General features: G+C 35.5%; 1 protein-coding gene across 2 annotated transcripts in view; it reads left to right on the top strand.

The window, feature by feature from the left end:
• The window catches only part of USO1 (USO1 vesicle transport factor), a 98,119-nt gene that overhangs the window by 35,950 nt on the left and 39,890 nt on the right, over window positions 1-22,279 (top strand). For both annotated transcript variants that reach the window (XM_028100676.2, XM_028100675.2), the window contains exons 5-8: window positions 14,721-14,821; window positions 15,177-15,279; window positions 15,434-15,489; window positions 21,449-21,569. In XM_028100676.2, the coding sequence (XP_027956477.1) occupies window positions 14,721-14,821; window positions 15,177-15,279; window positions 15,434-15,489; window positions 21,449-21,569 (381 nt within the window). The remainder of the gene's footprint in view (window positions 1-14,720; window positions 14,822-15,176; window positions 15,280-15,433; window positions 15,490-21,448; window positions 21,570-22,279) is intronic.

Here is a 22,279-nt window from a genome sequence, read left to right as displayed (position 1 = left end):
ACAATGTTTGTTCTTCCAGTCCATGAGCATGGAACGTTTTTCCATTTCTTTGTGTCTTCCTCAATTTCTTTCATGAGTATTTTATAGTTTTCTGAGTACAGATCCTTTTCCTCTTTGGTTAGATTTATTCCTAGGTATCTTATGGTTTTGAGTGCAATTGTAAATGGGATCGACTCCTTAATTTGTCTCTCTTCTGTCTTGTTGTTGGTGTATAGGAATGCCACTGATTTCTGTGCATTGATTTTATATCCTGCCACTTTACTGAATTCCTGTATGAGTTCTAGCAGTTTTGGGGTGGAGTCTTTTGGCTTTTCCACATAAAGTATGATATCATCTGCAAAGAGTGAGAGTTTGACTTCCTCTTTGCCGATTTGGATGCCTTTGATTTCTTTTTGTTGTTTGATTGCTGTGGCTAGGACTTCTAATACTATGTTGAATAGCAGTGGTGATAGTGGACATCCCTGCCGCGTTCCTGACCTTAGAGGGAAAGCTCTCAGTTTTTCCCCATTGAGAATGATATTCGCTGTAGGCTTTTCATACATGGCTTTTATGATATTGAGGTATGTACCCTCATCCCTATACTCTGAAGAGTTTTGATGAAGAAAGGATGCTGTACTTTGTCAAATGCTTTTTCTGCATCTATTGAGAGGATCATATGATTCTTCTTCTTTCTTTTGTTAATATATTGTATCACGTTGATTGATTTGCGGGTGTTGAACCAACCTTGCAGCCCAGGGATAAATCCCACTTGGTCATGGTGAATAATCCTTTTAATGTACTGTTGGATCCTATTGGCTAGTATTTTGGTGAGAATTTTTGCATCCATGTTCCTCAAGGATATTGGTCTAATTCTCCTTTTTGATGGGGTCTTTGTCTGGTTTTGGGATCAAGGTAATGGTGGCCTCATAAAATGAGTTTGGAAGTTTTCCTTCCATTTCTATTTTTTGGAACAGTTTCAGGAGAATAGGTATTAATTCTTCTTTAAATGTCTGATAGAATTCCCCTGGGAAGCCATCTGGCCCTGGGCTTTTGTTTGTTGGGAGATTTTTGATGACTGCTTCAATTTCCTTAGTGGTTATAGGTCTGTTCAGGTTTTCCCTTTCTTCCTGGTTCAATTTTCATGGTTGATACATCTCTAGGAATGCATCCATTCTTCCAGGTTATCTAATTTGCTGGCATAGAGTTGCTCATAATATGTTCTTATAATTGTTTGTATTTCTTTGGTGTTGGTTGTAATCTCTCCTCTTTCATTCATGTTTTTGTTAGTTTGGGTCATTTTTCCTTTTGATAAGTCTGGCCAGGGGTTTATCAATCTTGTTAATTCTTTCAAAGAACCAGCTCCTAGTTTCGTTGATCTGTTCTACTGTTCTTTTTGTTTCTATTTCATTGATTTCTGCTCTGATCTTTATTATTTCTCTTCTCCTGCTGGGTTTAGGCTTTATTTGCTGTTTTTTCTCTAGCTCCTTTAGGTGTAGGGTTAGGTTGTGTATTTGAGACCTTTCTTGTTTCTTGAGAAAGGCTGGTATTGCTATATACTTTCCTCTTAGGACTACCTTTGCTGTATCCCAAAGATTTTAAACAGTTGTGTTTTCATTTTCATTGGTTTCCATGAATTTTTTTAATTCTTCTTTAATTTCCTGGTTGGAAATGTATTTGAGTTCTTTTCGACTTTCCTCTTGTGATTGAGTTCTAGTTTCAAAGCATTGTGGTCCGAAAATATGCAGGGAATAATCCCAATCTTTTGGTATCGGTTGAGACTTGATTTGTGACCTAGGATCTGATCTATTCTGGAGAATGTTCCATGGGCACTAGAGAAGAATGTGTATTCCGTTGCTTTGGGATGGAATGTTCTGAATATGTCTGTGAAGTCCATTTGGTCCAGTGTGTCATTTAAAGTCTTTATTTCCTTGTTGATCTTTTGCTTAGATGATCTGTCCGTTTCAGTCAGGGGGGTGTTAAAGTCCCCCACTATTATTGTATTGTTGTCAATGTGTTTCTTTGCTTTTGTTATTAATTGCCTTATATAATTGGCTCCTCCTATGTTAGGGGCATGGATATTTACAATTGTTAGATCTTCTTGTTGGATAGACCCTTTAAGTAGGATATAGTGTCCTTCCTCATCTCTTATTATAGTCTTTGTTTTAAAGTCTAATTTGTCTGATATAAGGATTGCTACCCCAGCTTTCTTTTGGTGTCCATTAGCATGGTAAATGGTTTTCCTCCCCCTCACTTTCAATCTGGGGGTGCCTTTGGGTCTAAAATGAGTCTCTTGCAGACAGCATATTGATGGGTCTTGTTTTTTAATCCAGTCTGATAGCCTGTGTCTTTTGATTGGGGCATTTAGCCCTCTTACTTTCAGGGTAACTATTGAAAGATATGAATTTAGTGCCATTGTATTGCCTGTAAGGTGACTGTTACTGTATATTGTCTGTGTTCCTTTCTGGTGTATGCTGCTTTTAGCCTGTCTCTTTGCTTTGAGGACCCTTTTCAATATTTCTTGGAGGGCTGGTTTCGTGTTTGCAAATTCCTTTAGTTTTTGTTTGTCCTGGAAGCTTTTTATCTCTCTTTCAATTTTCAATGAGAGCCTAGCTGGATATAGTATTCTTGGCTGCATATTTTTCTCGTTTAGTGCTCTGAAGATATCATGCCAGTCCTTTCTGGCCTGCCAGGTCTCTGTGAATAGGTCTTTTGCCAATCTAATGTTTCTACCATTATAGGTTACATATCTCTTCTCCCAAGCTTCTTTCAAGATTTTCTCTTTGTCTCTGAGACTCGTAAGGTTTACTATTAGATGTCAGGATGGACCTATTTTTATTGATTTTGAGAGGGGTTCTCTGTGCCTCCTGAATTTTGATGTCTGTTTCCTTCCCCAAATTAGGGAAGTTCTCTGCTATAATTTGTTCCAGTATACCTTCTGCCCCCTCTCTCTTTCTTCTTCTTCTGGGATCCCAATTATTCTAATGTTTAGTCTTATCGTATCACTTATCTCTCGAACTCTGCCCTCATGATCCAGTAGTTGTTTATTTCTCTTTTTCTCAGCTTCTTTATTTTCCATCATTTGGTCTTCTATATCGCTGATTCTCTCTTCTGCCTCATTTATCCTAGCAATTAGTGCCCCCATTTTTGATTGCACCTCATTAATAGCCTTTTTGATTTTGACTTGGTTAGATTTTAGTTCTTTTATTTCTCCAGCAAGTGTTTCTCTAATAACTTCCATGCTTTTTTCAAGCCCAGCTAGTATCTTTAAAATCATGATTCTGAACTCTAGGTCCGACATCGCACTAATGTCCGTATTGAGTAGGTCCCTGGCAGACGGTACTACCTCTTGTTCTTTTTGTTGAGGTGATTTTTTTCGTCTTGTCATTTTGTCCAGAGAATAGATGAATGAGAGAACAAAATGCTAACAGGTTAACAAAGTCCCCAGAAAATATACTCTAAACAAATCAGAAAAGACTTGAAACCAGGGGAAAAGAAAGGGAAAGAAAGAAAAAAGAAAGAGGAAAAAAAAGAAAAAGTTAAAAACAAACAAAAGCAGAACAAAACAAAAAAAACAGAATATGATCAAATATGATCAGGCTGGTGCATAGATCCGTGCCACACACTAGATTTTGGGTGTATTTTGGTCTGTTAGAAGAAAGTGCCTCCTAAAATTTTAAAGAAAGAAAGACTTTTATATGTACAAAATAAGGGTTGATACAATGAAGGGATGGAATATGTCTGTAAAGATGAAAATTATAAAAAATTTTAAAAAAGGAATTGATAAGAAGGTGTTTGAAAAAAGAAAGAAGAGGATTTAAAAAAAAGGAAAGAAAGAAAGGGGAGAGAATGTGATCAGGCAGGAGACTAGAACAAAGCCATACACTAGAGATTTAGGGTATATTTTGATATGTTAGAAGAAACTGTATCTCAAAATTTTAAAGAGAGAACAACTTATATATATATGCCAAAAATAAGGGTAACTACTATGAAAGGATAAAATATGACTAAAAATGAAAAATAAAAATGTTTTTTTTGAAAAAGCGATTGATAAGATGTTGGTTGAAAAGGGAAAAAGAAAAATTCAAAAAAAAAAGTTTAAAAAAATTAACTTTGAAAGACTAATGAATCATGGTAAAAAAGCCATGAATTCTATGTGCAGTATTCCCCTAGCGCTGGAGTTCTGCCGTTCTCGTTGATCGTTAAACTTGGTCTTGGCTGGCAGTTCTTGCTGATCTTCTGGGGGAGGGGCCTGTTGCCGTGGTTCCCAAATGTCTTTGCTGGAGGCGGAATTGCCCCACCCTTGTCGGGTCCTGGCTACACAATCTCCGGTTTGCTCTCGGGAGGTTTTGTTCCCTGCAAGCTTTCCGTTTGGCTTTGGAGGATGAGAGTGAAAATGGTGGCCTCCCAATCTCCGCCCAGAGGAGCGGAGAACTCGGGGCCCCGCTCCTCAGTGCGCCCCCAGAGAAAAGCAGTCAGTCACTCCTGTCTCACCGGTCTCTAGCCGCACTCTGTGCTCACCTGGCCTGTGACCGAGGGTTTCTATCTCTGGCATCCGACCCCGTGTGGAGTCTCCAAACCCAGCAGATCCCTGCGGTGCGCTCCCGGGCCACTCCTCCCAGGGGAGGAAGGAGAGTCTCCCCGGATCTGCCGCTTGTTGGGTCCCTGCTGGAGGAGCAGTGGTCCGACTGGGCCGCGGATCACAGTTTATGGCCACCCCAAGCTGAGAGCCCGCGCCTCTGCTCCGTCTCTGCAGCCGGCTTCCCCGCTCCGATACATGGGAGTTCTGCCGTACTCAGGCACCCCTGGTCTTTCTGTGACCCCGAGGGTCCTGAGACCACACTGTTGGGCGAGGGTTCCACCCCCCGCTTAGCCACTGGAGCGACGTCCCTCATTGGAGCTGACTTCTAAAAGTTCTGATTTTGTGCTTCGAGGCTCTATCACTTGCTGGTAGCCGCTGACAGAAGCCCCCTCCCCCGCCGTCTATCCTCCCGAATATCGCCTCGGATTCACTTCTCTGCACACACGTCCTATCTTCCAGAAAGTGGTCGTTTTTCTGTTCAGAGAGTTGTTGCTATTCTTTTCTTTGATCTCCTGTTGAGTTCATAGGTGTTCAGAATGGTTTGATCCCTATCCAGCTGAATTCCTGAGACCAGACGAAATCCAGGTCTCCTACTCCTCTGCCATCTTGCTCCTCCCTCTATATACATTTCTTTCTATATATTGTAAAACCATATTCACTGAGTAACATTTGACAGTGCTGCTGAAGAATGCATTCTTCACATCAGGTTGGCTATTGAAGGACATAGTGGATGTTTCACTATTGTAGACAACAGAAAGGTGGGCATTTTTGTGCATTTTAGAAGTTTAATTTAGATTATAAGCTCTTTTGAAATTCTTAAGTAGACAGATTATAAAGAAATGTAGATAATTATAAGTGTGTATATTTTATTATGATAAAAATAGAGCGGAAATATATATAGATATTAACTTCATAGAATACCAGTAATAGGAACATTTGAAATGGGTCAGGTCGAAAGGGTCGCAATTTCTTGTACTCTTAAGTATCCTTTTTCTTAAGTTTTTATTTCTCTGTGATATCTGGCTAAAAACTTAACTTTATTAATTTCTCAGGGTTGAGAACAAAAATTTTTTTTAAGATTTTATTTATTTGTTTGAGAGAGAGAGCACAAGTGGGGAGGAGGGGCAGAGAGAGGGGGAGAAGCAGACTCCCCGCTGAGCAGAAAGCCCGACTTGGAGCTTGATCCCAAGACCTGGGGTCATGACCTGAGCTGGGATCATGACTTGAGCTGAAGGCAGATGCTTAACCAACTGAGCCACCCATGTGCCCTGAAAAAATCTTTAGTAAACATGATTTGGTACCCATGGGATAAGAGGCTGTCAGTCACTGGACAACACTTAAGTACAATGCACACATGAACACACTCTGACGAAAAAGACACTTACCTTCCCAGTTATTTCTCAGATGAGAAAATTAGGTGTAACACACTTGTTAGAACACATTACAATAAAAGAAATTTTCTTTCTTTTTTTTTTTTTTTTAGTTTTAGATTAGAAATTTAGCTCTCTTTCTGGTCTGTAGCAGATAATTTTCGTGTTTTAAAAAAATCGTGTAGCAGCAATATTTTTAGTTAGGTGGTTTTACTTCATTATAAATTTATAATCATGTTTAGAGTCTAATTTCTTGTCTCTATGTGTTTGGGCTCTTTATTTTTAATTCAGCATCCAAAAAGGATTCTTTGGATAAAATAAGTTAAACAGTTCTTTGGGGAAACAGTAGTAGAATCACTTTTTCTAGGGAAGATTAAAGTAGGAACTTAAACTTTGTTCTGAAATTTACTTATCCTGAAGGACCAATTTAAAAAAATTTAGATACTGAGAAATATACCCTTCAGTTCTATTATTGATACTTTTCCTCTATTGCTTCATCAAAAAGTAATTCTTAGCTGATATTATGAACTCCATTTTAGAGTTCTTTACCTTGGGGATATTTATAATCCTTTAATTTAATGATAAATCTGCCTCATAATCCTGAATATATTGTGTATGCTTGCTGTATCTCTTTTTAGGCTATCTCAGATTTTGAATAAAATGAATGAGTCTTTTCTTCCAAGAGATTATATTGCTTATTTGACATTTTTAAGCTCTTATTTATTTTATTGTGAATACTACTACATAGAAACTGTTTTCTTCATCACCTGCTTTTTATTTATTTTTGTCTACCTTTTCAGATGATGTTGAAGGTAAAAGATTGCATTTACATATGCATGATGCTTTTAGACATAATTTCTGGTAACATAAAAGGACACTGTCAAGTGATGTTTCTTTGCTGGTAAAAAATGTTGAGATTTGTTTCACTATATAAGAATTCCCTAATTAAAGGGAAATATTTGATAATCTTATATTGCTATTTATTTTTTCTATGGCTACTAAGTCTATTCATTGTCCGGAACACAGAAAATATTCTAGTACATCTTTTAACAACGTTAAAGCTTTGGAGCACCTGGGTGGCTCAGTCATTAAGCATCTGCCTTCGGCTCAGTTCGTGATCCCAGGGTCCTGGTGTCGAGTCCCACATAAGGCTCCCTGCTCCAGGGAAGCCTGCTTCTCCCTCTCCCACTCCCCCTGCTTGTGTTCCCTCTCTCTCTCTGTGTCTCTCTCTGTCAAATAAATAAATAAAATCTTAAAAAAAAAAACAAAACTTTTTCTCTGGCAGGACAGTCGATTCAAATTACTTTTTGTGTACTTCTTGGAGAAAACTTTTGAGGCAGTTTATATAAAATAAAAATATTTGAAAATGTAAAATTTTACATGTACTCAGCAAGAACTGGATGGTGTTCCAGTTTAGAGAATACTTATATGTTGATATTGTCCCTTTAAAATAATGCATGCACAATAATGTCTAGTGACATTTTTTATATTCATAGAACTCACCAATATATTGTCTTTCCTTTTTCTCGTGGTCTGTTTCAAGTTCCGTTTTTTTTAACATTAATATTTCTGTTCCTCATAATTAAAGTAACCAAGCTTTACTTTTTTTTGCCATTTTTCCTGAGATCCTTAACTTTTTAAAAATGAGGATGGGAATAGTCTTCTAAAGTAGGTTTAAAATGGTTGCATAACAAAATTAACTATACTTAACAGAAAGCTAACTAACTTATTAAAGTGTATAGCCTTACCATTGTGATATTTGAACCCCTTGTTTGAAAGCAGAAAATACCAAAACATGATGCCTTTACTCTGTGAAAATAAGCTGGTCTCCTTGCTGGGTAATAGAGATTAGTCATAGTTGTTTCTACTATTTTTTCTTCATTTTTGTATAGAGCTTTAAAATTTACAGTGCTTTCATGTCCATTGTCTTATTTGAGCCTCATAGCATCCTGTGAGGTAGGTGGTATTTTTCTCTTTTCTAAAGATGAGAAAAATTAATTAATTAATGGTGAGAAAATAGAAGCCCAGAGATCATGTAACTTACATAAGATCAGCTAGTAAGTAGGATAACAGTATTTAAAAAAAAAAAAGATTTATTTATTTTAGAGAGAACATGAGCAGTAGGGCCAGAGGGAGAGGGAGAGAGAATCTCAAGCAGACTCTGTGCTGAGTGCAGAGCCTGATGCAGGGCTCAATCTCACAACCCTGATCATAACCTGAGCTGAAACCAAGAGTTGGATGCTTAATGGATGATGCCACCCAAGTGTCCCAATAGTATTTTTTAATATACTTTTTTCTAAATATCCCATAGATTTCTTTTTGTTTGTTTGGTTTGGTTTGGTTTGGTTTCAAGTTTTTATTTAAATTCTGGTTTGTTAAATAGATTTCTGATTTAATAAATTGTGGCTATTTTCTGATTAGATTATCTTTAGTGAATTTTGTGATTTACATAACTAGTTTATAGAAGATTTAGACAAACATTAGAAAACACAGGTGTGCTTGTTTAATTGAGCATGGTGTAAAAGATAACTTGATATTCATTCACTATGAGTTAGGACTGCTTTTACTAGAATATCTCTTTCTATAGAGCAGTTTTGTCCTCTGTAATACAGGTTATGACCTTGATATGGAATGGAATTCCGAAGAGAAGGTCCAGAAATTTTTTTTTGTTTTTTTGTGGGGTTTTTTTTCGGGTTTTTTTGAGAGAGAAAGAGAGCATGTGAGAGTGCATGTGTGAGTAGAGGAGTTGGGGGAGAGGCAAAAGGGGAGAGAGAATTTTAAGCAGCTCCAGGCCCAGCACAAAGTCCACCTTGGAGCCCAACACCAGGCTCAGTCTCAGAACCCTGAGATTATAACCTGAGGCAAAATCAGGAGTCAGTCTTCCTGACTGAGCCACCCAGGTGTCCCCCAGAAATGTTTTTGAATATTGTTTATGTCTCTGGAGAAATTAAAACTGTAAATAAACATTTGAAGAATAAAAATATATATACATATTTTGTTAAAAGCCAGTCATACAAATAGGCCTAAAATGTTTCCAGAGGTATATAATAAGGACTTTAAAAAAGCAGTCTTTAATTTGATATAACTATCTTAGACTTATTTTCAGTACAGTAACAAAGGACCATTTAGTTCTTACATTTTCATTTATCTTACACTAAAGAATCATTTACTTTTACAGGCTATACAAGTATAACATATAGTATATAATATCTATACAATGTAAAAAAATAGACTTAGTTGTAGAAGTTTTAAAATAAGTATATTGGATAAGAGAGGATGGTTTACTTGTCTCATACCTTGGCTTACATATAAAATGTAATTTCTCATGAGTTTAATTTTGGTTTATAGCTTTTAGATATAATTAGTGTAGTAGTTGGCTTATGTAAACTACTTATATATAAACTACTATAAATGGCTTAATTTACTGCTATATCAAAATAGTTTGTATGTTACTTTAATTGCATAGCTAATTTTTTGCAAGACTCTACAATAAAGTTGGGAAGTGCTGTGTTATGACTATAACTTAAAGGAAGTGGAGTTTATCTCACTAACACTTTTTTAAATCAATAATATTAAAACAGAAGGAACCATAGATCCTTGGAACAGGATCATATTTTACTAGTTCAATTCAAAACATAGATCTTAATTATATACTGTTAAGCTACAGTATTTTATATAGTATAACTACAGAACAAATCATACGTATTAACTCTTACTCTTGCCAAGTTATTAACTTGTGCTCAATGCAGACATTGAATTAAACTTTCTCTTGGGTTAAACCTGCATTCCTTTAAAGTGTAGCACAAAAGTCCCAGAGTCCTCTGTATTAAAAGGTCCCATAGTTAAATAAACATAACATACTCTATTCCCCTCTGAAGCGTCACAAAATTTACATTAGTACATTAAGTGCTGAGAATTCTGCAGTAAAGAAACCTGTTCAACTTTGTTTAATCCAAATACATTTGGGCAAAGGTGCTTGCTTTCATCAGATACTTACTAACGTGCCACACTGTCCTGCATTTTGAGAAATACTAACCAAGGCTTAAACCCATAGCTTAGTTATTTGCATTTATCCACATAAAAACTTTTCAGCATTTTAAAATAAATTTCATAGGAAGAATTCATTAAGTCTGTATATGTTTTTTTCCCTTTTTAGATTAGTTTTAATAATATTCACCCAAATGTGAGTGACTTATTTTGAGCTTTTCTGTAGAGGTCACAATCTTTTGGCCCAAGGACATTGTCTGTCTTATAAGCAAGGTTGTTTGACCCACTTAATATTTAAAATAATTTAAATAAGTTGCTGGTATTACAAATTGGGAACTTTCACATGAGATTTTGGATTTTAGATTTCTGTTTTTAAAAAATCTGCAGACTGACGATAGCTGGCCTGCATTAGCACTTGGCAGTCAGTTGCTGCTTCCCCTAGGCAGGGCATATACTCTCCAGCCTTCCTGTCGTCTCACACCCAGCCTGCTTCACTCACATATATTACTGTCTTGCCCCTATAGTTTTTATTCTTCAGCATATTCACACCACTCAAATAAAAAGCAGATTTGGATTTCTTCTCCCTCACAACAGCTTTCTTCTTCTTCCTTTTTTAAAAGATTTTATTTTATTTTATTTATTTGAGAGCAAGAGCACACATGCATGTGAGAGAGTGCAAGGGGTTTGCAGAGGGAGAGGCAGAAAATTCCAAGCCTGAGGCAGGGCTCCATCCCACAGCCCCAAGATCATGACCTGAGCTGAAATCAAGAGTTAGATGCTTAGGGGCACCTGGGTGGCTCAGTTGTTGAGCATCTGCCTTCGGCTCAGGTCATGATCCCAGGGTCCTGGGATTGAGGCAGGCATCAGGCTCCCTGCTCAGCGGGAAGCCTGCTTCTCCCTCTCCCACTCCCCCTGCTTGTGTTCCCTCTCTCACTGTGTCTCTCTCTGTCAAATAAATAAAAAATCTTTAAAAAAAAAAAAAAGTTAGACGCTTAACCCACTGAGCCACCCAGGCGCCCCACAACAGTTTTCTTGAAGTATAATTGAAATATAATGATTACACATAAATAAATGTACAAAAGGATGAGTTATGACATATGTATAAACCATGAAACCATCACCACCACCACCAAAATAATGAACATATCCAAAAGTTTCCTTGTACTTGTTTGTAATCAGTCCCTCCTCCTAGCCCCCATTTAGTCACACATCTGCTTTTATCACTGTGGATTACTTTGCATTTTTCTAGAATTTTTTATAAATGAGATCATGCAGTATATACTTTTTCTTGTTTTTTTTTTTGGGGGGGGTCTGGCTTCTTTCCCACAACATAATTATTTTGATTTTCATCTGTTTATATCAGTAGTTCATTTTTTTTAAATTGTTGAGTAGTATTCTATTGTATGAGTATACAACAGTTCGTTAGTTCATTCCCCCCTTGGTGGGCATTTGGGGTTGTTTCTAGTTTTTAGCTGTTTCATGTAAAGCTTTTGTAAACATTCATATACAAACAAGTCTTTGTGTGGACATATGTTTTCACTTCTCTTCAGTAAATACCTAGGAGCAGAATGGCTAAGGGATATAATAGGTATATGTTTAGCTTTATAAGAAATTGCCAAACTTTTTTCAAAGTAGTTGTACCATTTTACATGCCCACTGGCATGTGTATGAGAATATATGAGAGTTCCAGGCCCTCCACATCCTCTCCAGTTCCTGATATGGTCAGTCTTTTAAAGTTTTAGCCATTCTAATAGGTGTGAAATAGTATCTCATGGTAGTTTTAATTTGTAATTTTGTAATGAATAATAATACTGAACAACTTTTCATGTGTTTTTTTGGGGGGTCATCCATATAACTTTCTTCTTTGGTGAAGTGTTTATTCAAACCTTTTGTTCATTTTTACTGTTCTTTTTTTTGTCTTATACTTGAGTTGTAAGAATTCCTTATATATTCTAGATACAAGTCCTTTGCAGTGTTTATTTCACAAATATTTTCTTCTAGTCTGTGATTTTCCTATCATTGTATTTTGAAGAGCAAAAGTTTTAAATTTTAAGTCTACTTTATTGATTTTTTTCTTTTATACTTTGGACTGTTTCCTATTTATGAAATCTTTGCCAAACCTTAAAATAACAAGATTTTCACCTATGTTTTCTTTTAAAAGTTTTGTTGTTTTAACTCCTGTGATTAGGTCTATGGTTTCTAGTTTTACACTTAAGTCTATGATCCATTTTGAACTAATAGGTCTATTTCTGGACTTTCTGTTTTACTGGTCTGTATGTCTGTCCTTTTGCCAGTAGGATATTGTCTGGATTACTATAGCTTTATAACAAATCTTGAAATTTTGAAGTGTAAGTACTCCAACTTTGCTCTTTTTCAAAGTTCTCTTGACTCTTTTAGGTTCTTTGCATTCCCTTATCAATCCTAGAATCAATTTGTCAACTTCTACTAAAAAAGGCTGACTTAGATTTTGATTCTTATTCTGTTCAATCTGTTGATTGATTTGGGGAAAACTGATATCTTAACACTATTGCACCTTCTAATATAAGAACACAGGAATATATTTTTTTAGGTCTTCCTTTAATTTCTTTCAGTACCATTTGGAGTTTCCAAAGCATAATTCTTTTTTTTAAGATTTTATTTATTTGACAGAGGGAGAGAGAGAGAGAGAGCGTGCGCACACAAGTAGGGAGAGCAGCAAGCAGAGGGAAAAGGAGAAGCAGGCTTCCCAAGGAGCAGGGAGCCAGACGCGAGGCTTGATCCCAGGACTCAGCCTGGGCAGATGCTTAACCACCTGAGCCACCCAGGCGCCCCCTCAAAGCATAATTCTTACACATCTCTTGTCAAATTTATCCCTAAATCTTTAATATTTTTGGTGCTGTTTTAAGTGGTACTGTTTTTTAAATTTCAATTTCTAATTGTTCATTGCCAGTATATAGAAATGCAGTTAATTTTGTATATTGACCTTTTATCCCATAATTTTGCTAACTTCACTTACTAGTTCTGATAGCTTTTTTATAGATTTCATAGGATTTTTTACATATATATATATCACCTGTGAATAAAGACAGTTTTATTTCTTCCTTTCCAATCTGTGTGCCTTTTATTTCTTTTTTCTGCCTTATGGCACTAAGAGTACCAGTACAATGTTGACTAGAAGTGGTAGAAGTGGATATTCTTGCCTCTTTACTGATCTCACGTGGAAAGCATTCAGTCTTTCACCATTAAGTATGATGTTAGCTGAAAGTATTTTATAGATGCTCTTTATCATCCAGTTTTGTAACTGTAAGTATCATTTATATGTTTACCTCTCACGTGTGTGTCCAACCCAAACTTCTCCAGAGACACCTATGGTTACGTTTATCCAACTGCTTACTTGATATCTCCACTCAAATCTTTATAACTTGTCTCATACTTGACATGTCAAAATGAAACTTCTCTCTGTACTCTCACTTTGCTTCTTCACAGTGTTTTTCATCTCAGTAAATGGTAAATTTCATAAAAATTATTACCACTAAGGTCTAAGCTATCTTTACTGCTTTCCTCGATTATTGCTTCCCTGTTGTCTCTATTGATTATTGTCTCCTTATTTTCCCTTGTTCCCCTGACATTCTGTTCTCAGCACAGCTGCCAGAGTAATCCTTTTAAAACTGAAGTATTTTGTAAGTAATGTAGTTTGAAGGTCCGGAAACATTTAATTCTTTAGTGACACGAGATGATAAAAGAAATATTTCCTAGAATTTCTGAAGGGTAAACCCAGCATATTTGGGTACTTAGTATTGAAAAACACTTCTACTTTTGCTCTCTTCTTTTTTCTACAAATAATTGGATGGATCATCACTGTCACTGTTGGATTGCTCTGCTTTTCCTATCATATGCAGGGTTTTTCCATTTCCAAAGTATATTAATACTAAAATCTCACATTAGAAAAGAACTGTTTGAGGGATCTTGACTGCCAGCTCCATTCGTTTATAGTCTGGAGCGATATGTAGAAAAGGATTAGTTGTGTCTGGCATGGGTGAGAGCATGGGGAGCAGTATATTTGCCGTCTCTAAATTGCACATATAGCATAGGCAGATTTTAAATGATAATTTGCTTTGGTAATTATTGCTTCAGTTTTTAGTGGTCCTTTACATTTTTTTGACATTGAAACAATACATAATCTAAAGGCTGTTAAGTCTTAAGGACAATTATAAAGTCTTTTAAGGAATAAATGTAAAATTAAATGTCAAATTCTGATTCTACTGACAATTAACTTTACAGTGTATATATGTTAATTTTTGGAAAAAATACTGAAGAATATGCAGATGATTGGTTTAATTTTATAATTAAATTATTTAACACAGTCACTAACAGTCAACAAGGACTCTATGTTCAATAATGTTTTTAGGGGGAGGGTGGTTTTGAGGTATATACACAGTGAAATTTATTCTTTGTGGTTGTATAGTCCTGTGTCTTTCGGCATATGTATGCCCTAGTGTAATCGCTATCAGATTTGAGGTAGAATATCTCCATCACTCTGCTAAGCTCCCTTGTACCCTAATTAGAAGTTTAACCTAAAAATGTCTTTGAAAAGATGTGGAAATTTAGATGTCTTTTCTTTGAATATCATATTTAAACATTTAAGAATAACTATTTAAATGATATTGAAAGTTACTTTAAGGATAATCTTTTCAGCATAATTGTGCTATCACTACCAGCCATACTGTTCTAAGAAAATTATCATTTCTGCTTAGCTCCCTCAACAAAAAGGATACTTTAAAATAACATAGCATCATATTGAAGTACTTTATCTTTGAATATTACAGAAGAAAATTCCACAAGACAGAGTGGGGATTTGGGAAGCCAGTTTACAGAAATTTTCATTAAGCAGCAGGAAAATGTCACTCTCCTGTTATCTTTATTGGAGGTAAATAAAGAATCTTGCTATTTTTGTCATCTTAATAAGCTTTTTTTGGGGGGGGTGTTATTGAGGAAGCAACATATACATACCTTTTTAAGGTCATGAAATTTGTAGTATCATTACAAGAGATTCACATGCGTGTTTTAAGGACTCTAATTTGTTAAAATATTGTCTGCTTATTTCCATTTTTACCTTACCAAGTTTAATCAATTTATGTTAACTATTTTCTTTTTATTTCTTAAATTACTTTTTTAAAGTTTGCTAAACTGTGTTTGTAGTTTTTGATACCACTATTGAAAAAAATGTTTTTCTTAAAAACATAAATTACAGATGTTAAATATTTTAAATACTTATGTTGCAGGAGTTTGATTTCCATGTCCGCTGGCCTGGTGTGAAGCTTCTTACTTCTCTTTTAAAACAACTAGGACCTCAGGTGCAGCAAATTATTTTAGTCAGTCCCATGGGTAAGTGGCTCATCTTCCTTAAATAATTTTGATTTAAAAGTGAGGATCATTCCTAAAGAGGGGGACTGAAATGATGTGTTAATAAATTGCATAGTTTAAATCACTATTTGTATTTTTGATCTGCCACTATTTTTCACACGGTTATATGTTCCAGGTGTTTCAAGATTGATGGACTTACTAGCAGATTCCAGGGAAGTTATACGTAATGATGTAAGTTAAATTCGAAAAAGAAGTCCAAGAATGTGCAACCTTTTTTTCCCCCTCTCTTTGCAAATGAAATCTTTGTTGATCCTTATTCAGTGTCATAAGGAGTTAGATTTGGAAATTGGAGGTATTGGCTAATATTTTAGACCTTTTTTTTTTTTAAGATTTTATTTATTTATTTGAGAGAGAGAGAGAGAGATAGTGAGAGCAGGAACACAAGCAGGGGGAGTTGGAGAGGGAGAAGCAGGCTTCCTGCCTGAGCAGGGAGCCTGATGTGGGGCTCGATCCCAGGACCCCGGGATCATGACCTGAGCCGAAGGCAGACACTTAATGACTGAGCCACCCAGGCACCCCTATTTTAGACCTTTTTAAGTTATATACAAGACCACATTATTTTTTTGTTTCCTGCCTATCCAGTATTTTGGTGTAGACAGATGATTTTCATATTCAAATTTGTGCATTCCACAGGTTTAGGATTTCTTTCATCTTCTTCTGAAAGTCTGTATTGACACCAAATTTTGCCTTCAGAAAAAGTAAAGGAAACATCCCCAGACATTGAACTGTGTGAACTTAAAGCATTGCATTTGGAATCCTCACCCTCATTTGACTGAATATGCATTTCAAAGGATTTTCCATGTAATCTTCATTTAGCTATAGAGCATGATTTGCTTTGGAGTTATTTCCCATTCTGATTTATTTTATTATTTGTGTATAAGTTTGAATATTTTGTATTGATATATTTTTTTGTTGTTTGAACATTTTTCTGGTTGTTATCTACAACTTGGTCAAGACTGTAGTACTTTTTTTTTTTATGCTTTTAAAGATTTTATTTTTAATCTTCACACCCAGTGTGGGGCTCGAACTCACAACCCTGAGATCAAGAGTCTTATGCTCCACCAATTGAGCCAGCCAGGTACCCCTAGACATAATACTTTAGATAACAATTGGAAAAATCCTTTTAAAATTAAATTCTAGAGCCAGGAGAGCATATCAAGTTAATTCATTCTCCATGTTAACACTGAGAAGCCCAAGACTTACGAAAACCAAGTGATTTGTTGTTAGTGATGTCTGTTCATCTTTGTATATATGGTAACTGGCCTGTGTCTTTCTCATCCTTACTGCTAGTAAATACCATTTGGATTGCTCTTAGCTTCACAACTGGTTAGTGGCAGAGCAGAGACACAAGTGAAGTGCTCTTGACCTCTAGTTCACATAGAGTTTTTTAACTTTGTATTTAACATTTTATAGTATGTATGTCAATGCAGTATTATAAGGGGTTAAGTAATAGGGTAATGTAACTGATGAGAGGGACATTTTTAAATCTCTGTTATTCTTTTAAGAATTGTCTTATTTAGATGGGTACCCATCTACTTAGGAATTTTGAGCATCTTTCCTTTACTAAAATATTACTATATATCTTAAACTTGATATTGTTGTTCTGTTCTTCTCTTGGCCCTCAGTATAAATAAGATAATGCCATACAAACCTTTTATTTAAAAAACTTTCCATTCCATTCTATTTTATTATTTACTTACCTTTTTTTTTTTTAGATTTTATTTTTAAGTAATCTCTACACCCAACATGGGGCTTGAACTTACAACCCTGAGATCAAAAGTCACATGCTCTATTGATTGAGCCAGCTAGGTGCTCCACCATATAAATCATTTAATAAGGAAATGACCTCTTCATAGATTGCTATTAGTATCATTACCATTATTTTCATTTTGGACAGTGTGTGTAAAACTGTATTAGCTTGATTCTTAAATATACCATTTCCTTTAACCCCTACTCTTTTTTCCTGCTCTTAACCTTTTTTCGATTTTTGTTTTTTGTTTTTTGGGTTTTTTTTTTTTTGTTTTTTTAAGTAGGCTCCAAGCCCAGCATGGAGCCCAGTGCGGGGCTTGAACTCATGACCCTGAGATCAAGACCTGAAATGAGATAGAAAGTCAGACGCTTGACCGACTGAGCCACCCAGGCGCCCCACCTTTTTCTCAGTTTTTATTTGAGACAGATAAAATGATTCTCTATTTATGTTGCTTTTGATTAATTTTATGATTAGGGATTAAGTTATATATATTTTTTAACATCTAGATTCTTGGTTTTTGTTTTACAGCCATCCTTTCTTTGGGTTTAGTAAACCTATTCATTTGAATGTTTTGTGGCTAATTACTATCATAACATTATATAACACACCATGGTACACCTCAGTTGACACCAGCAACCAGAGACAACTAAATGGCACCTCTGGTAGTTCTTATTGGCATTCTGTGATTGCCTGGAACAATATACTCCCCTTTTCCTCCTCTTGTGTCTTTTCTTTTTTTATTCTTCTTTAAAAATTCTTTTCTTTTTTTCTTTTTAATCAACTTTCTAATTGTACTCAATAATAGTTTAATAGTTGTCAACATTGACTAGCTTCCCTGGGTGCATATCAGTAAAGATTTTTAGCTCCAGTTTGTTTTATATTTGAAACATTAATTTTGATCTGGATTAGAGAATTAGTTGGTCATTTACCATAGGTGCACTGACACTATCCTATTTATTTATGTTACTTAGTGCTTAAAAATTAGCAAGAAAAGTTGAAAAACTGAACTACCTGCTCACTCCTAAGTGATAGATTTAGATAGATTCCATTCTTTAACTTTTTATTATGAGAAATGTAAACCCACACAAACACACAAACCTATCCCTTAAGCCCATCAGTTTTCTTTTTTTTTTTTTTAAAGATTTTATTTATTTATTTGAGAGAGAGGATGAGAGAGAGAGAGAGAGGATGAGAGCGGGGAGGGTCAGAGGGAGAAGCAGACTCCCTGCTGAGCAGGGAGCCCGATGCGGGACCCGATCCCAGCACTCCAGGATCATGACCTGAGCCGAAGGCAGTCGCTTAACCAACTGAGCCACCCAGGCGCCCCAAGCCCATCAGTTTTCAAAATGTTGTTATACTTGTTTCATCTACCTCTACTCTCACCACTGTCCTTTATTTTTTACTGGAATATTTAAAAACATTGAAACAATCAATATAATTTCACCATTACATACTTTTAGTATACATACTGTATATATCCTGATACAACTGTAATGCCATTATCACATTTAACAAGTTAACAATGACGTCTTAGCCCTCAGTTTCAATAAGATAACCATTCCATATTCAGGTTTTCCATTTGTCTCAAAGATATCTTTTACAGTTGTTTTTTTCATATTGGGGTCCAGACAGGGTTCTCTTATTACATTTGATTGTTATATCTGTTAACTTATCTAGAGGGCTTGATTAGGTTTTGGTTCACCTTTTTGCTAGGGTATTTTCTAAATGATACAGTGAACTTAGTTTTGCAACACATGAGGAAACATGTAATATCTGGCTGTCTCACTTTTAGTGATCAGTGGATTTGATTTAGATCTCTCCATTGTAAATTCTGTATCAACCTTACATCAGATTCATCAGTTACATCTGATCATACATTAATGAGCATTGCTTTAATCAGTTATTTTGTTAAGAATTGCAAAATGATGATTTCTGTAATTCTGTCATTATTTCACATGTATTAAGCTATAATCTTCTGCAAAGAAGAACTTCATTGAGTAGTCCAATTTGTTACCCTGAAATATAGTTCATACATGAAAAGCAGAATAAATGAATAAATGCCTTTAATTATCAGTTTTTAAAGTAAGGACTTGGTATCCACTTACTTTAAATGACTGGTGAGTATACTTTCGTTCTTAATAGCATTTTAGTGGATATGTTTGATTGATCTAGTGGATATGTTTGATTGAGCAATGTATCTCTATAGTCAGGAAAAATAAGTGAACATGTGTTGAAAACAAACAATGAATCATGGAACACTACATCAAAAACTAATAATGTAATGTATGGTGATTAACATAACATAAAAAATGCTAATAAAAAAAAGATTAAGATAGAAAGTCAGAAACAGAGTAAGTGGTGGTTACTAGGGGCTGGAGTGTAGGAGAAATGGACAGATACTGGTCAAAGGGTACAAACTGCCAGTTATAAGATGAATAAGCTCTAGAGATTTATTGTATACTATGGTGATAATAATATTAAGCTAATAATACTGTTTTATATACTGGAAAGTTGCTAATTGAGTAGATCTTAAATGTTCTTACCACAAGAAAGAAATAATTTTGTGATGTGATGAAGGTATTAACTAACACTACAGTGGTAATCATTTTATAGTATATAAGTATTTCAAATCAACAGGTTGTACACCTTAAACTCACACAATGTTCTATGTCAATGTCTCAATAAAGCTGGGGGAAAGAAAGAAAAAAGAGAACTTAAAATATAAGTACTATATATATATAAACCTGGTAGCTGCCACAGAAGTTATTTTATCTCCTTTACTTCTAATAAAAATCCTGTAACAAAGATATTATCCTTGTTTTACATACGGGCATACTAAGACTTAGAATTTATGTAATTTGCTTAAGGTTGCACAACTAGTACATAGGACAACTGTTTTTAAAACCCACTTTATTTAACTCGGAGCCTTAATATTCTTTCTCCTGTATTCCTTCCCCCCTTTGGTAGCAGTTAAACCCAAGTTGGCAGCATTAAGTGGGAGAATGTGACACCTAAAAATAACTACTTTTGCCTTTCTCTTATCTCACTGTTGAGATTTGACAGTCAGAAAAATGAGTAGAACAAGTCTAGTAAAGCCATGGGCTTTTTTTTTTTTTTGGTCTTTGTGAATACTTACCTACTCAATAAGGTAATTTGCCTTTTTAGGACTTTTGTTGTTTTTTTTTTATTTTTATAAAAAAAATTTTTTTTTAAGACTTTATTTATTTGACAGAGAGAGACAGCGAGAGAGGGAACACAAGCAAGGGGAGTGGGAGGGGGGGAAGCAGGCCTCCCGTGGAGCAGGGAGCCCGATGCGGGGCTCCATGCAGGGCTCAATCCCAGGACCGTGGGATCATGACCTGGGCCCAAGGCAGACGCTTAACGACTGAGCCACCCAGGCGCCCCCTTTTTAGGACTTTTGAACTACACCTTTGCTGTTCTTCTTTCTCTTAAGTAATACCTGCTTTTTTCCTAAAAAAAAAAAAAAAAAAATTTTTCATAAAAAATCCTATTTCAAAGAAACAGAAAATGGTATCATTACAAAATATTTAATGGCGAAATAAACAGAAATGGGCAACTGAGTTTTTCTTGAATGATAATGAAGAGGTTGCAGAATATATAAATCCAACTTAAAGGAGCTGAGAAAAACTAAGAATCAGAAGCAAAGACTACTGTGAGTTGTCTTATGCATCTTTTTTCTATTGACTTAGAATCAAGTCTCGGGAATTTAGGGGCCAGGTAGTTACAGGAAAATATAAACTTTCTCTGCTAGAATGTGATAATGTTTGAAGAGTTATATTATTGAATTCACAATTTCATACCATTGCTATTGTGAAGCACATACAGAAGCATCCCTGAGGTGCGCCTGGGTGGCTCAGTCGGTTAAGTGTCTGCCTTCAGCTCAGGTCATGATCCCGGGGTCCTGGGATCCAGCCCCGTGTCACAGGGAGCCTGCTTCTCCCTCTCCCTCTGCCTGCCTCTCTACCTGCTTGTGCTCTTGCTCTCTCTCTGTCAAATAAATAAATAAAATCTTTAAAAAAAAAAAAGCATCCCTAAGACATATAATTATTCCCAGCTCTCGTAAGCACAATTAAAGCTAAGTAATGATTGATGAATATGTAAGAATTATTGTACATTTATATTGTGCAGTTTAAAGAGAATGGAATTAGGAGTTGGTAGACTGGGTTCTAGTCTAGGCTCTGTCCCTTTGAGATCTATAATCTTAGGGAGGCATATTGCTCACCTTATCTGTCATTTTTTTCCCCATCTATAAAGTGAAAGAGTCAAACTTGTGAAATACCTGCATTTCTAAAATTCTGTGGTTTTTAAATGTCTTGTAAAAGTTCTCTACTAAACGTTATCTTTTTTTTCCTCCATAAGGGTGTGTTACTACTGCAGGCGCTAACAAGAAGCAATGGAGCAATCCAGAAAATTGTTGCTTTTGAAAATGCTTTTGAGAGACTACTGGACATTATTACAGAGGAGGGGAACAGTGATGGAGGTATAGTATGAGGAGATTGATTTAAAGAGATTACTTTTGTGCTCACTAAATTGTTAACTTTTAGGGAATGCAATTAGAGGGAGAAATGAGGATTCGTACTTTATATTCTTTCATTATGGTTTGTGGAGTATGGATTTCTTTTTATTTATCCTATTTGATATTTGTTAGGCTTCTGGAATCTAAGTTGGAGTGTTTCATCATTTCTAGAAAATCTCAGCCATCTCTCTTCAAACACTGCTCTTTCTGTCATCTGATTTGACTCTCACTTTATCTTTCTCTTCTGTGTTTTCCATCTTTTGGTGTTTCCAGGCTTTATTCCGTTTTATTATCTCTGACCTGTTATCTATTTCAACAATTCTTTCTTCACCTACATTTACTTATTTATTATTATTTTAAATTTTTATTTAAATTCCCATTGCTTAATATATAGTGTAATATTAGTTTCAGGTGTACAATATAGTGATTCAACACTTCCATACATCACCCAGTGCTCATCACGACAAGTGCACTCCTTAATCCCATCGCCTATTTGATCCATCTGCCCACCTACCTTCCTTTTGGTAATCATCAGTTTATTCTCTGTAGTTAAGAGTCTCTGGTTTGCCTCTGTCTTTTTTTTTTCCCCATGCTCATCTGTGTTGTTTCTTAAATTCCACATATGAGTGAGATCATACAATATTTGTCTTTCTCTGACTGACTTATTTTGTTTA

The sequence above is a fragment of the Eumetopias jubatus genome, unplaced genomic scaffold (genome assembly GCF_037043125.1).
Source record: "Eumetopias jubatus isolate StellerSeaLion01/CBP00866 unplaced genomic scaffold, mEumJub1_p1.0 scaffold_2, whole genome shotgun sequence".
Taxonomy (NCBI): Eukaryota; Metazoa; Chordata; class Mammalia; order Carnivora; family Otariidae; genus Eumetopias; species Eumetopias jubatus.
Note: the sequence above shows the minus strand (reverse complement) of the source record. Positions and strands in the feature narration are given on the sequence as shown.